This window comes from Oreochromis niloticus, linkage group LG7, assembly GCF_001858045.2.
Source record: "Oreochromis niloticus isolate F11D_XX linkage group LG7, O_niloticus_UMD_NMBU, whole genome shotgun sequence".
In the NCBI taxonomy this organism is placed as follows: Eukaryota; Metazoa; Chordata; class Actinopteri; order Cichliformes; family Cichlidae; genus Oreochromis; species Oreochromis niloticus.
The window spans coordinates 40,035,492-40,051,912 of NC_031972.2; the positions used below are offsets into that span (position 1 = coordinate 40,035,492).

The following is a 16,421-nucleotide window of genomic DNA, read 5'->3' on the forward strand; positions in this document are numbered from 1 at the left end:
ATCAAATCTGATATCTTACCAGCAACCCTCTTAGATCACAGACCCACAGACGTTTCTTGAGATAAATGTCTCGGCACAGTACAAAACAAGAAAGGCAATATGTTGGAAAGCTGGATTTGTGTGTGTGTGTGTGTGTGTGTGTGTGTGTGTGTGTGTGTGTGTGTGTGTGTGTGTGTGTGTGCAGGAGAGGTGGTCTAAGTAATGGCAGATTGTGTGTCACTCAGGCAAAGAGACTCCCGTGGGATGATGTGATAAAAGAGAGAAAATTTGATTAAAATACTGACAAGGCACTCAGAAGCACACACACACTTACACACACGTAGATTAGAAAGAGAAGACAGAGCAAGAGATGGAGCGATAAATGCAGTAAATGGAAGGAGCATAAAAATATGGGGTGAGTTTGAGAAACAAAGACAAATATTTGACTTAAGTAGAGTGAAACTAATTGAAAATAATTTCAGTTCATGCATAACAATAGATTGAATTTTCTGAACATTCAGAACCCAGTTTTAACATTGGTTCATGATTTTGTGAATAACAATACCCCAATAGTAAATAGTACTAAAAGAAAGCAGAAATATTAGTTCAATTCTTGTTCGGGTCGCTTACTCGTTTAAAGAATTGTATATTTATTACATTTACATTTTTATGCATGTTACATATAGGGGCAGTACAGTGGCATGGTGGTTAGCACTGCTGCCTCACAGCCAGAAGGTCCAGAGTTGGACTCCACCATCCGGTCAGAGCCTTTCTGTGTGGAGTTTGCATCTTCTCATGTTTGTGTAGGTTCTCTGTGGGTATTCCAGCTTCTTCCCAAAGCCTAAAGACATGTTTGCTTAGGTTAACTGGTGATTGTAAATTCCCCATAGGTGTGAATGTGACTGTGAATGGTTGTCTGTCTCTCTGTGTTATCCCTATGTTAGACTGGCAACCTATCCAGGGTGTACCCTGCCTCAGAGACAGTATTATTAGATGATGATGATAAAATGGTATATATATATGTATGTGTGTGTGTGTGTGTGTGTGTGTGTAGAGAGATTAATGCTGCAGAAAACTGATAATCTGGGAATTTAGCAGGCAGAGTAGTAACTTAGTAAATCTTAATGGGAGCTAATTCTTTTAATGCTGCTGTCTGTTCCTAATGTGATGGCTACAAATGATAGCTTTCAACTGGATCAAATTAAACATCAAGGCTTACTGCCCCATGGCCTTAAGGAGACATGGAAATCGCTGTAGTTTGGAAGCTGATCAAAGATGATTTGTAAAGGTGTGTTCATGTGGGTCCATGAAGAGTGTCAATGAAATGTTTAATCTGTCAACAGACACAATGTGCTATATGTTCACATTGTTACCTTTTCTGGACACTAGAACAGAATGGTGAGTGACTCTGCTGTCAGTACAGAGACTGACTGACGTCTCAAACCAAACTGTTTTTCCAAAATAGTCCAAAATAATTTTTTAAAAAGTGTCCTTGTGCAAACATCAAACCCGAGGTCCAACAGCATGATGTAGTTCTGCTTTCCTGTATTGTAAAAATATATCTAAACACAGGAATTAATATAATTTGTAATTTTTTTTCAATAAAATACACACACATACAAGAACATAAGCTAACCCACTACTATTATAGTAGCAAGCTGCTTTCATGAGCTACAGTAAATATGCCTCTGAAAAAACATTAAGAGAGCAGCATTCTGTAGTATGTGGTCAGTCAGTTGTATCATGTCTCCTTTAAAAATTCATTGGCACCAAAAGACTACTCCCTTATTACTCCTGATAAATTCACTCCAGACCATGTGGAGGCTGATAGGCAAGCATTTACCATGCAACTCTATACTTAAAGGTCACAAAGAGCAGTACAAGCCTGTGTGTGTGTTGTGTGCTATGCAGTAAGGATTCCAGCTTCAGTTAACAAATGATATGGATTTGCTGTGTCTGTGTGTGACTTGGCTCATGTCCCCTCTGAGGATCAAATTTCATGGTTGACAATCTAGAAAAAAAACCTAATGAAAATTAAAATGACAATATCATTTGTCCCCCTTGTAATACATAAATGCTATCACAGTTGGCACAGCTGTTGAAAAGACCAGCTGAATCACACCAAATCACAGCAATGGTCACCTCAAGGTGCTTATTGTAATGTAAAGTCCCTACAATAATAAGGTGTAAAATGTAGCTGGTAACTCATAGTTAGATACATATAGATAAAGTTGGGCTTGTCTCAATGCACCGGTTGAGCTCTGGAACCAGATGGTGGAGAGGGGCTGGACCAATCTGGAGTTGCCCTTGCTGAGATGCAGATGACAAGGTTAGGTAGAGCTGTATCTGTACCTCAGTTCAACGACTGTATCTGTTTTCCCTGGTGTATTACAGATTTGCTTCTCTACGCCCTTGGCTTGGGGAAAAGGTCAAGACTGTTGTTTGTGCTTATGTGACAAATAACAGTTCAGTGTACCCAAACTTCTTGGAGTCACTAGGCAAGGTGCTCGAAGATGTTTGAAAGTTCCCTGCTTGAGACATACTGTGATATTGAAACCTTGGTTCTATCTGTTCACACTGTTTGATATTTCAAGGTTTGGACACAACTTTGACTTACAGCCCTGCCTGTGAATCCAACCTAAGTGTGTTTATGTAAAGTAAAAATGAGTCTGTCATCAAGGTGCATTGCCAGTCAAAAGTTTGGACATAACTTCTCATTTAATGGTTTTTTTTTTTTTAAATTTTGATTATTTTCTGGACAGTGAGGTGGAAGTGAGAGAGCTAGGTCTGTACAAAAGACTTTTGGGAGATTGTGATAAACTTGGGGATAGTTTATCACAATAAAAACTTGGGCATTGAGAGAGAAAAAGCAGGTCAAGTGGCCTTGCTATGGTGATGTGCTCTACCAGAGGTGTGGTGGATTTTAAACACAGTTGATGGCAGTTTAAACTCCATTCAGAGATGCTATTCTTGCACCAATTAGTATTTAAATTGTGGGAGCTGAGCCAGGGGTGACAGAGAACCAAAGTCATGTGTGGAGCTTTGAACAAACACAGACTGTAGCAAGAGGGACCAAGTGCTTGGCAGTTTGGCAGTGACTGACTCCGGTATTGATGTCAAGGAAATTAGTCTGAGTTATGGCCTGAGTTCTATGTGTTGTGTCCAGCAGACGGGGAGAAAGGTTCAGGAAGTGGAACGGGAGATAAATATGAATGAGCAGCGAGAGAGTGATCAATACGATTTGACTCTGCTCGGGAATCAATTAAAGCTTTGAGGAAGTAAGTTTGACCACTGACTGAGATTTTAGCTAGAAGCATGAGTCTTGGCATGTTTCCAGTAGACATAAATCACTAGAGACTTTGTCCGCCAATAACACCATCATTATTGGTGGGCACAACGTTTGGTATGGAAAAACCCCATGTTTCTCTAACTCACCATCTTTCTCTAACTAACTCAGGCATAGGTAAAGGCCTTTTCAGAAAATTGGGTGGCGGCGATGGCTGCAGAACAACAGGTGGTGCGGAGCTGTGAGGAACAGGTAGGTTAACCAGAAATTCAGTTAGATGTGTTTGCATCATACCCTTCACTTCACCCAAATGAAGGGTGATTGTGTTCATTTCTCCTGAGATGTGCTGCAGCATTTCTTCATGCCAGCCCAGCTGTTCTTGTTGGTTTGCAAGGGCGCAACTCACTTGACCCGAGCCGACTGGGTCCATCTGGCTAGATCATTCTGTCAAGGTCTGGACACAAATTGGATTCACATGGAGTTCCAAGTGAAAGTTTAGTGTGCTAATAAAAATCAAAGACTCTAATATGGCTGTCCACAGTTTTTAAACTATTAGGAGAATGTCTTTAAATCCAAACACAGCTGACCATTCTGTAGAAGGGAATTCTCCAGGCAAACCTGAACACAGGAAAAAGGCAGATAAGGTTCTTTCTCACCGATGAGTCAAAACATAAACTAAAGACTTGGAGCCAGGTTACATTAAGTGTTGCAAGTTAACGATCCAGCGAGGACTGAAGATCTGCCACTCCCCTATACAGAAATTGTTACTGCTCTGGATGAAAACCGTAGGTGAAAACCATGGGTCATGGTGGACATTTGCCATGGGTCCCTAAAGCCGAGCATGCTGTCCTGTGCTTGGCTTACAGGATATGGGGCTGACTAGTCTGGCTCCAGGAACAGTTGGAAGGCAATTAATGCTGTGAGAAGTCTCTAGCTGAGGCCTATTTAAAAGTAGAATGGGAGGCAGAGCCTTCAGCTTTCAGACCCCTCTTATGTGGAACCAGCTCCCAGTTTGACACACTGCTTATATTCCTGGATTCCTCCAGATACACACAAAACTGCTAAGGTTGAAGCTCACTCATATGCGCACACGCACGTGCGCATGCACACACCTGCACACCTTTATATATTTATCATTTTGCATTTTGACTTATTTTTTGTTAAGATTAAAAAGGCTTTATTATTAGGATTTTAATCTCTTTCTACCCCAGGGCACATGACTAAATCTAATATTAAAAAAAGCCTAGACTATGCCAAAACAAGGGAAAGAAGACACACTTGCACATGCTTGTATGGGTTATGAGTGTATTACATCAATTGTTTTGCTGTGGTTTGCTATGGTTTTGAGTGCTTCACTTCATTTTGCAAGATGCGGAGTTTTGATAAACCAATTAACAATTAAAACAAAGCAATTAACACAGTTTGTGTTCAGAGCTTTGAGAAACTGAGCCACAGTTTCCAGAAATGTATATAAATGTCTGGGGAATAATATGTTACGGGGAGTGGGGAAGTGATGTTACATAATGAATATGAGTCACTTATTTGCCTTTTTTTCTTGTTAAAAATAAGTGGATGCAAACTTCATTGAAGTCAGTTTTAATGAGAATTGAGAGTCAGAATCATACACAGAGCCACCTTAAAAAATCACCACATCTAAGCTTGTCAGAAACATGTTATACAAGTTTAAGTCAAATGATTCACATACGTATGTGTTGAGATGGATATACAACAATTAGAAAAGACATGGATTCTTAATAGAGTAATGATGTTTCTTACATATTCAGCTTAGAAACTTTGTATGGTAAAGTGACAGTGGGAAAGGGGAAGAGAATAAATAAGAACACAATAGACAAAAAAGAAGAATACATGTAAAGTCAAGAGCAAACAGAGAGAAAGATTTCATTTAACCCTAATATCATTAGAAACAACCAAGACTGTCAGTCTGTTAAGCTTAAGGCTTGATCATACAGGAAACATTTATCTGGTGATTTCTGTTTTGTAATACAATTTGATGTATTTTGCTAGCCAATTGTGTCCTCCAGGAAGTTTGCATGTATCAACACAGCATGCTTGCAGCATTTAGGAAGGTCTCTTGAGAAAACAGGATAAGGTTAACCACTCAGAAGATGTCTGCCCCTCCCTGAGCCTGGTTCTGCTGGAGGTTTCTTCCTGTTAAATGATAGTTTTTTCTTCCCACTGTTACCAAGGATGTTGTTTGACTGTAAAGGTTTTCTCCATATTATTGAAGGGTCTTTACCTTACAGTATGAAGCACTCTGAGACGAGTGTTGTTCTGATTTGGAGCTATATAAATAAAATTGAACTGAACTGAATTGAATATGGTTCTGTTCTTCAGTTTCTTCAAACATGGCTTAGGGTCCCTAATTTTGACTTGAGCATAAAAATAAAATTGAGATGAATGATCTTTTGCCCACTTCTTACAATAAAAAAGGGGAACTATGTACACAATTTTAAAAATATAAAGTTTATGTATCATCATTATAACTCTAAGCTGCTAGGAAGAGTTCCACTGCTCTCACTCAAATGACAATCTAAATCACAGTTTTGCAAATCTCTGAACACAAACACATTTTGTTCTAGAAACATGGCCTTAAAGTACACTCTGACTATTAATTAGTCTCACTCATGGTCCTCCTTTGAACCACTCAACTGGAAGAACGATCCTGTATCAGAGGATAACACCAGCTTCAAGTGACAGACAAGAAGGTGAAGCAACGAAAACACAAAGGAAGAGGAAAGGTAAGAAAAAAGCCTGGGAGGAAGAAGGCATTCTTTTATTTTTGTCAGTTCATCTGAAAACTTTGTATTGTGGTAACAAATAAATGTTTTGTTTGTTACCTTTTTTCTAAAACTCTGTGCACTGATTTGCTTTGTTTTGTTTCTCATTTATTTCCATTAAAAAGGTTATACTGCACTAGATAAATGTAAATGGTATTTGGACAGAATAAACAGAATAAAAATAAACATGTATACTTTTCCAAAACAAGGAAAAGTATGTACCATGGCCTCATGAAGCCAAGACATAGTCAAACACCTCTGATGGTAGGTTTTGAATTGATCAGTGTTTTTTATTCTCTCTTAGATATAATCATATAACAGCTGTTTGTATTGTTTAGTTGGAAAGAATCGGTTTTGAGAGTGCTGTGTTTCATGTTGAAAGAGTTAACTCCTTTGACTTTATGTTTAGAGTTTTGTGAAACTGACTTTTTCTATAAATGTGTTGAGATTTCTCTAAAATTTGCATTTTCTTTTGTGTAGAAAACAAATGAAACAAAATTTAAATTCTGTAATTCACTCCTGTAGAGTGAGGTTCTAATGAAGCCGACCCTCTTAGGTACCTTGCAGACCTTATAAGTAATACCTGACTTCCTGGAGGACTTTGAGTAAGGAAACACTCATAGTGAGAGAAAGACAAAATTTAAAACACTGACACTAATGCAAATATAATCAATTTGCTAAGATGAAATGAATGGCTTAGAAACAGAGTTCACATTATGGGTGATACTTGGTAAGCAAGTCTACTGTAAGATAACTTCGATCATGTTTTATTCTAGCATTAGGATTGCAGTTTAGAAATGCACATATCTTTAATTACACAGCTCTAATCTAAATTTAGAAAAGATACAGAATCAGATTTATTCATAGTAACCAGGCAATGCAGGTGATGCACCTGTTTAATGTTTATACAATATACCTATATATCAATGCAAATCCCAGATATACTTTTTATGTTCAGTTATTTTAGATGAACTGTTTTAGAATAAATACACTTTTGAGAAACAAAATCTTATAAAAACCAACACCAAATATGTGACACTCAAACATCACGCACAGGATAGGATGACAGTGACTTTCTCACAGTATTGTAAATCTGTCTCATTTAACAAGAAGGGACGGAATAAATGAAGTGTGTCTTTTACTGCAGACTGATGATACATTCAAATATCAATAAATAATTAATCAAAGGCTTTTCATTTTGCTCTTCAGATGACTCTTCTAATGGCTTAGGAGGGGTTTCATGTATCAAGCTAATGGACAGCATGCTGCTGCCCCTTTGTTGATTCAAGTAAAATAAAGAAAAATACTGATTCCCGCATCTCAAGATGCTCGCTGAAAATTGAGGTATAGAGTCAGTAAGGCAATGCTAAACCCAGTACTCACTCATTGACCCGAGAGCATATGAAGTTAACAACTTTATGCACTGAATTCCTTGTGAGACTAGATTTTAAATTCTTTAGGCCAGTGTGGACAAAACAGTTAAAATCTCAAATACAGTGTAGAGACTAGGTGCACGACACATCATTAGACACACTGATGACAGTGTTATTTGTCATTTTCTGACTGTGGTCGATGAATGACAAACTATTTCTTTTAAATTAAAAAATGCGTTTGATCTTTGAACAGTTCTTGAAGAGGGCAATAAAACACTGACTTTTTAGCATGTGTAACTTTGTAGTTTTAATCCGTTTTCCTGACTTATTATTTTTTATTAATTTATTTCAATTATATGAAATGCCTCATAACCCTGAATTGGATAAGAGGAAGAATATGGATGAATCAATGGATGCATAGTATAAAATGACACAAAACAAAATGACATTTCTTAAATCTAGATTTTTTTAGCCAGTCTCTAATGAGATAAATGCAACTCGTAACAGTAAATTACAACTGGAAATCAAATCAAAAGATCTATAAGATTTACAGTAATCATATAATAACATATTTAGAAACAAAAAATAATCCAACATAGGAAAACAAAATAAATTAACATATCTCAAGACAGACAGATTTACAGTATATACATCCTAGTGTCTCAAGTATTATCCTTTCAGTTCACACATATATCAGTTCATTAATTTTTTTTTAGCTTTGGAAAATGGCAAATGGTTATCTGTAAACGGTCTAGTAGCACACCTTGCTAATAGTGAGTTGGGCCAGTTTCTAATTTCAAAACTGCCATAATTCTTTGTGCCATAAAATCAACAAGGTGCTGCAAACATCTCTCAGAGATTCTGATCCATGCTGACACAGTTAGTACAGATTTTTTGGTTCTACATCCACAATGTGAATCTGTGGTCTCACCACACCCCAAAAGATGGGTACACTGTGATCATAGTCATGGTCAACAACAATGCTCGGGTAATTTGTGACAATGAAGGCATATTATTAAAGGCCCAAACGCTTGCCAAGAAAATATCCCACACCACCACCAGCCTGAATAACTGACATAAGGTTGGTTTGATCCATGGGTTCATCATATTCTGACCCTACCCTCAAACTGTCATGGCAGAATTCAAGACTCATCAGGCACTGATGGCAACATTTTTCCAGTCTTCTATTGGGACCCACATATTGTACGTTTAGAGATGCTTCTTGGTTGTAACGAGTGATTATTCGAGTTCCTATTGCCTTGTTATCAGCTCAAGGCAGTTTCAGCCTTGTTGGTGTAACTCTACGGCTGGTTGTGTGGGTAAATCCCAGTAGTATCAGTTTCTGAAATACCAGCCAACCTGGCACTGGCATCCATGCCACGTCCAACATCACTTTAATCACCCATTTTCACCCATTCTGATGATGGGTTTGAACTTTAGTAGTTCATTTGGACCATGCCTACATGTCTAAATATATTGGGTTGCTGTCATGTGATTGGCTGATTTGATATTTATACTAATGACCAGTTTAACAGGTATACCTAATAAATTGACTGATTAGTGTATATACTAAAATGTAATTTCAATTTCACCTTGGGTAGTTTGGCTTTTAATTTTTTTTTTTTTTTTTGCTTTTAATTTAATTTTTTTTTTATACAGTAGATACTTATGAAACTAGGCTGGTAATAAGAAAAAGAAGAGTTTGCAGCTAGTGGCCATTAGGCAGGTAAACAAAATGTAAAAGTGCTATTATTTTGAAAGACTACTTTCCTGGTTCCTAGTGTTCAGAAAGAAGTAGGAGGCACTTAGGTCCATTTCTATAGTGGCAGACAGTCACTCAGGCCATGCTTCCAGGCTCAGGATTGGAAGGTATGGTCAGGTTCTTGTAAAGCTAAGCAGCTCAGTGAGCTATCATGAGCTCCGGACTTAAAAGTGTAGTAACAATGATGTTTCAGATAAAAACTGTGTTGCAAGCTGCCACTGAACTAGCACTTAAGAACAGCAGTCATGTATAGCAGCTGCTGTACATGAAATATTTGATTTATGTGCATTGTTCTATTTTTTCACCTCCTTCCTTAATTTATACATGAACAGAAAGAAAAGTCAAGAAATATAATCTGCACATGGTCACATAAACTACACATTTCCTTGACATTAAGATACAACTATCTGGTCCTTGTGAATGCTCAATAAATGTGGTCTGTTCCCCAAATACCTGTGTCAGAACAACTGTGCCACAACCCACAAGAATGTTGGTGGTTTCAGGCAGGTGCAGAGCCAAATTGTGGCCACAGTGTAGCAACCATAAACAACCAAAAGCAAAACCTTTTAGGGATCCATGTGCTAATCCATGAAACTGAATTACATCTAGTGAATACTGTTTCTCTGAAAAAGGGGGGGAGGGAAAGGGCTTTAAAAAGAAAGCGAATTTTCTGTGCTCAACCTCAGCCTTGCAGCCTGGCCACCCCTGAAAATATTTTGGCTCTGCCATTGGTTTCTGGGGTTGCCAGAAATTAAAAACAGAATACAGAAATGTTAGTACTTTGAAACTTTATAGTGTCTCATCATCATCATTACTTTATATTAAAGATGTCTACCACTGCAACCCAAGACATGAGAAAGATTTTGTGAAATTGACGAGCTTGGGCACAGATATAAATTAAAATAATAAAAAAGAGAACAAATTCATCCTTCTGACTTTTCACATTTCACAAATGAAGACCAGGCAAAGATAAGCCACAGGAAGACTAGAAGGTTACTTAAGGTTTGTGAAACCTATTAGCCAATCCAACTGAGATCAATGTAATCCTGGGCAGGATTACTACCAGTAAACTACCAGTCCAGGTCAGGGTTTATTAACAGTTGATTAGAACTAGTGCTGCTATGATCAAAACAGGGTGAAACCCACATTATTATGATGTGACACCTTAACTATACCACATCAGCACAATCAGGATAATCAGTCCACATTGTTGCAATACATACTTTATACTTAAGTCTTTTTAGTTACAATTCCATTTGAAAAAACTAAATGGGTATAGAATTTGCAGGTTCCAGATTATTCGGTACTGATTCAATTCAGATCATTTTGGTCCAGTTAAATAAACATAATATACAATGTGTTAGTTGCAGTCCTCAAATATCTGGCAGATGAAAACTGGGTATTTTCAGCCCCTAATCCGCATAGTTTCACCACAGAGTATGCAAACAGATCACTTCTGTTTGGGGGCAATTCAGTGCTTTGAATATATTCCATTAGTGTCTCCTTGTGGCTATTATTATCCCAGTATGTCCAGATAGACTGGTGTGGCTTTCATCAAAGTAAACAGCATCTTCTGGATGTCCTTAATGTTGAGACGTTGTTGCGGTTCCCTCTGCCAGCAGCCAAGCATAATATCGTAGATTTCCTTAGGACAGAGTCTTGGGCGCTCCAGTACTCTGCCTTGAGTAATACACTCTATCACCTGTAAAGACACAGAGACCAGTAGCTCAGCAGAGATACTTTACTGTCTTTTTCAAGAAAGGACTGCTACGCAACCAGACTTGCATCAGTTGTACACTGCACTGGCCTGGCCTATGGCTGTATTGTGGAGTGTCATTATACTGATAGGCAACAAGTGATGCACACAGTATATAATGACTACATCATACAAATAATCCAGGTACATATTTGTTTTAGAAAACAAAACAGCCTATTAACAATAATGTTAAAATGTTCGAACCTTAGGAAGACTTCTTTTAAATACCTTTCTTACAAATAAAACCAAGCAGTACATCTACTAAGTTTTCTCGTTAATGCCAGGAGTATGAGGAAAATCTGAACATTCTTAAAGCCAGTGATTGTACTTGTTTGTGTAATCTGCATCATAAGAAAGAAATAAGGATATGTGAAGATTTTGAAACAAAACAAAACAAAAACCCTCAAACAGTCAGCAGCAAAACTGGGTCTGGGTTATTGCTTCAAACTCTGACTTAAATCCCACTGGAAACCTGTGAGGTGACCTGAAGACTAAGGTCCAACGAAAATAGCCTGGGATTGCTCAGAAAACATGTACGAACTACAACAAGAATACACAACCTACTTTTAGCATGATTGGGGTAATAATTTTGACCTAATTTTTAATAGGGGGGCTAATAATTGCATCCTCATCTGTAGATCGTCAACAGACTCTTCCCTTGTTACACCAGTAATGACACTGAGGATTGGATTCTACACCAGAAAGACCGTGCAGAAAGACCTTTGTTGTTACTGAAAGGACCAGATATTTTCTTACTGTACTGTCATTTTGTTTTCCTGACACCACAGGGTAGGTTTTCTATAGCTGTTGCAAGTCCTGTAGTGTCACCAGCCCTAAAGGCTGTCGTGGGGGGCCTATGATCCTGTCCTGTCAGCCATGGCTTCTGGTTACCATGGACAGTAACAGTTTTGCAGTGAGTGACATTATCAGTGTATTTTGCGATGTATGCTGCAACAGCCTCAGCGTATTCCTTAATGTCTGTTTTAGGTGGGTGCTTGTTTGAAGATTGTTAAAGGATTTTTATATGTATTCTGCTTTATTGTAGTTAAAAAATCCCTAGTTGTTTAGCTTCATTTAAAACTCCTATTTCACTGTGTTTCATGACAAAGCTTGCATGAGGAAATACCACAAGTGCCTCCACCTTTGCTGAGTTTGCTGAGATAAGCTTGACCGGTTACTATTTTTAACAGTTTAAATATGTTTCATGCTTATCACCTTGTAAGGAGTTGTTTTACACACAAGGGGCACGGACCCGACATATTTTAGGAAGGAGCAGTGTATAAATAAAGAGGGAACTGATGTCTCAGTGTGAGTCTCCACTGAGATCACCCATGTATATACATGTCTGAGTTGTGCCTTTCTTTGCCTGCTGAAACAATTCTTTGACATAATTTTTGGTCCTCCAAGCCGGAGAGGAAATAACAACTGTTTTGTTGTGACTCCAAAGCAGAGATCTACACTGATTCCTGACGCCGTGGGGAGCCCGCACTGAAGTCTGTCGACAGCCCTCTCTAGGTAGAGGTGAAAGCCCAAGAGCGTAAAAAATTCGGGTCTTGGCCAGTGTTTTTATCAGTGGTCCACGGCGGTGGGATTCAGTGGAACGATCTAACGAAACCGGCTGCAGCGACGTTTCAGTGAGGTAAAGAAACCCACACATATACACTCGCGTAAAACGAAGATAGGTTTCACCCGCCGAAAGGGTTGGAGAGTCTGATCCACTGCACGGATCTAAAATAGGACTAATCCGCCGAAAGGATTTGAAATTTAGGGCTTGCCCACCGCACGGGCTGGTAGACTGATCCGCTGAAAGGATCTGCGCGACTGTATATTATATATTTGTGTTTTCTGTGTGTGAAGAATAAATCATTTTTAACAGCACAGTACGCTGCTGGATTACTCTTTTGTTCTGTCATTTTGTTTCCTGTCAGTAGCCAAAGTACTGGTGAGTAGAGGAGAAAGGTTGTGTTCCTCACATAAAACTGACACCGCTCCACGAATAGCGTAGGAGTAGAAGGGCGTGTTAGTTACCACTCCTGACTCTAATACCAGAGACGGCTCTGCAGTTTTGTTGTAATGGGTAATAAAGCTACAAAACTCACTGCTGACAAGCAGTGGCTAGAGAAAAAATGTCCAGGCGCCGGACAAATTAGTGCATGTAGATGGAGGAATCCAAAGAAAACCAAATGTCCCACGTGGGAAGGCAAATGTAGTCCCTCCGCACTAACGCAACTATAAGAAACCCTCCAAACAGAAATAAATACAAGAGGAATGAAGTGGAATAAACAAAAGGTTAAATTAAATCAGAGCTTATCTGATGTATTCAAACTAATAATAGGCAGGATAACAACCTGTAAACTGGTATTAACAATGAAATATAGTTGGCATGACGAACGTGCCTAGAATGAATAGAGTAAATGAAACCAGATAATTCACACGAAAGTATATCAAATAAAAAAGAGAGATGCATAAGGTATATTAAGGCTGTGTCATTGTTCAGCCAAGGAAAGTGTGTCTCCAGCTTGGGTAAGGGTGAAACTGCAGATCACTCCCAGCCCTGATGGATACATAATAAAATATATATGAAATATTATAATAGACTATTGTATATTTGTAGTATAGTAGTATATTGTAATATACTATTGATGTTATATAGAAACAAGAGAAAATAATTAAGAGATAATAATATTAATAATAATATTAATAATGACATGATATATGAGAAGAGGAAAATAAAGAAAATAACTAAACTAATCAGGTGCATAGAGGCGTTTGACCTGATTGAAATTCTGTCTTAAGAGATGAACAAAAATCGGCACCATTATCAGAGCAACAGAAATGGTTGAGGTGCGGAGCAATCCTACAGGATGATCTGATGGTATGTCATGGAACACCAATACTACCGAAGTCTTTACATAAAACAGTAGCTCTGGTGACACATGGAGTTACTCATGTGTCAACAGGAGGGATAGTATAATTAGTTAAAATATATAATATACTTTTCTATACTAAATATATAATATACTTTTCTATACTAAATTTTGACTTCGGCAGACTTCGGCAAAAGAATTTATAAGGACATGCATGATTTGTCAAAAGCATAATACACAAGGTAACCTAAGACCAAAAAGAGGTCATTTTCCTGCACCACCTCACTCATTTCATACTATTCACATGGATTTCATTGAGCTAAATGAAAGCCAAGGTTCAAAATACGCCTTAGTGATTATAGATGTGTTCTCAAAATGGCCAGAAATTTATCCTGTAAAAAAGGCAGATGCAATCTCTGTAGCAAAATGCCTATGCAACCATTTTGTCCCAACATATGGCATACCGTCCCTGATAAGATCAGACAATGGAACACATTTTGTAAATGATGTGATTAGCAAGATCTCCGAAGCATTGGGATTTAGTATAAAAAATCACTGTGCCTACCATCCATAAAGTGCAGGGCTAGTGGAAAGAACAAATGGCACTATCAAACAAAGATTAAGGAAGTGCATGGAAGAAACAGGGAGACCATGGCCTGAATGTATAGGTCTAGTGAAAATGTGGATGAGATTAACACAAGGTTCCCAAAACTTGATGCCGTTTGAAATAATTCATGGAAGACCTTTCCCCCTACCAATACTGAGTGAACCAGTAAACAAATCAGTTAGAGAGACCACTCTAGCAGAGTGGATGGCAAAGCTACTAGAAAATAAAGAAATTGTGCTGAACAACAAATTGCCATGTGACTCTTCTCCAGTATCTGCAGGTTGAAGCCAGGTGACTGGATCCTAATCAGGGTACTCCAGAGGAAAAATTGGAGCTCACCCTGTTGGGAGGGACCATACCAAGTGCTTTTAACCATGCCGACTGCATGCAAGATTTCTGAAAGACCATCCTGGATCCACCAAAGCCACTGTAAGTAAGTGAGTGAGAGCATAGACTAATAGACGCCGACGTCCCTGCCCTCTGGTGACCCGAAAGGTGGAGGAAGGGCTGATCGGGTATATCCCGCCCTTTGCTTCTTGCCTTTGGTCTACTTATCAGAGGGGTCAGGTGCGCCAGGTCATCATGAAGTTGCTCCTGGTCTCACTAACCCTAGCGGTGCTGGCTGCAGGATGCTTCCTACTATTCAATATGGACCAAAAGCATCACCAGAAGAAAGCTTGGACGCATGATAACTCACACCACTACACAATGACATTTCCAATGGCACCTATTGGGTGCAGGGAATGGCCTGGCTATGTGGACAGCGGGCCTATTTCACTCTCCCCCAGAACTGGACAGGTATGTGTGCTCCAATCTTCATATCTGATCACACGTTTAAGATAACTACTGACGATACATCACTCAAAAGAGGGAAAAGATCAGTTGACACTCCAGATCCGAAACCACATGACCCAATATGGGGCTCTGACGTCCCACAGGAATTCAAGCTTTGGACTACAGGACAGAAAGTGCTGCACTCACTCTTTCCGTGGGTAGGCACAGGGAAAAATGCGCTGAGGATCGAGACATTGAACTACCGGTTTGGGCTGTTCCTGAACGCATCATGTCAAATCAACGACCAGCAGAACGAGGAGATAGATGCCCTGCGAATAATGGTCATGCAACATCAAGTGGCGCTTGATATTGTGCTGGCTGAAAAAGGAGGATTGTGTGTACTTTTTAACACCACCTGTTGCACTTACATACCTGACAGCATACATTCTAGTAACATGACGGATGCATTAAAAGTTCTAAAACGACTTCAGAATGTGCAGTCAAAGGAATATGTAGACGGAGGTACAGATTGGTTGAAATGGTTGCTAAGTGGCTCGTGGACTGTTTTGCTGTATAAAGGTCTAATATTCATAGGACTCTTACTTGTATTATTCTGTGTATTCTCCCTTGTCTCAGGAAGATGATTTCTAAAATGATTTCCACATCATTGACAGCTTATGTTACTGTACCAATGGATGACAAAAATGATCTGAGTAACAGTGAAGATAACTTTGAAGACGAAGATGTCTATGTGTGAGAAGAAAATCTCCAGACGACCTGTAAAGCTAGATTGCAATATAAGTAACACATAATGATGACATGTTTGAAAATGCTAGATGCAAGAGAACATGTTCTGAAACAAAGTGTGAAACATGTTTAAATGAGCTAAAACAGGAGGGAATGTTAAAGGATTTTTATATGTATTCTGCTTTATTGTAGTTAAAAAATCCCTAGTTGTTTAGCTTCATTTAAAACTCCTATTTCACTGTGTTTCATGACAAAGCTTACATGAGGAAATACCACAGGTGCCTCCACCTTTGCTGAGTTTGCTGAGATAAGCTTGACCGGTTACTATTTTTAACAGTTTAAATATGTTTCATGCTTATCACCTTGTAAGGAGTTGTTTTACACACAAGGGGCACGGACCCGACATATTTTAGGAAGGAGCAGTGTATAAATAAAGAGGGAACTGATGTCTCAGTGTGAGTCTCCACTGAGA

The 16,421-nt window shown here is 38.7% G+C and overlaps 1 protein-coding gene and 1 long non-coding RNA gene across 4 annotated transcripts in view; one reads left to right on the top strand and one right to left on the bottom strand.

Moving 5' to 3' along the window:
• Window positions 1-4,808: 4,808 nt before the first annotated feature.
• The window catches only part of ntrk3a (neurotrophic tyrosine kinase, receptor, type 3a), an 83,849-nt gene continuing 72,236 nt past the window's right edge, over window positions 4,809-16,421 (bottom strand). For all 3 annotated transcript variants that reach the window (XM_013273819.3, XM_025909179.1, XM_019361191.2), the window contains exon 19: window positions 4,809-10,900. In XM_013273819.3, the coding sequence (XP_013129273.1) occupies window positions 10,715-10,900 (186 nt within the window). In that variant the 3' untranslated portion in view covers window positions 4,809-10,714. The remainder of the gene's footprint in view (window positions 10,901-16,421) is intronic.
• Window positions 12,204-15,212, top strand: LOC112847468 (uncharacterized). The gene is made up of 2 exons (XR_003221010.1): window positions 12,204-12,593; window positions 14,700-15,212. It is a non-coding gene; the product is annotated as an uncharacterized LOC112847468 (long non-coding RNA).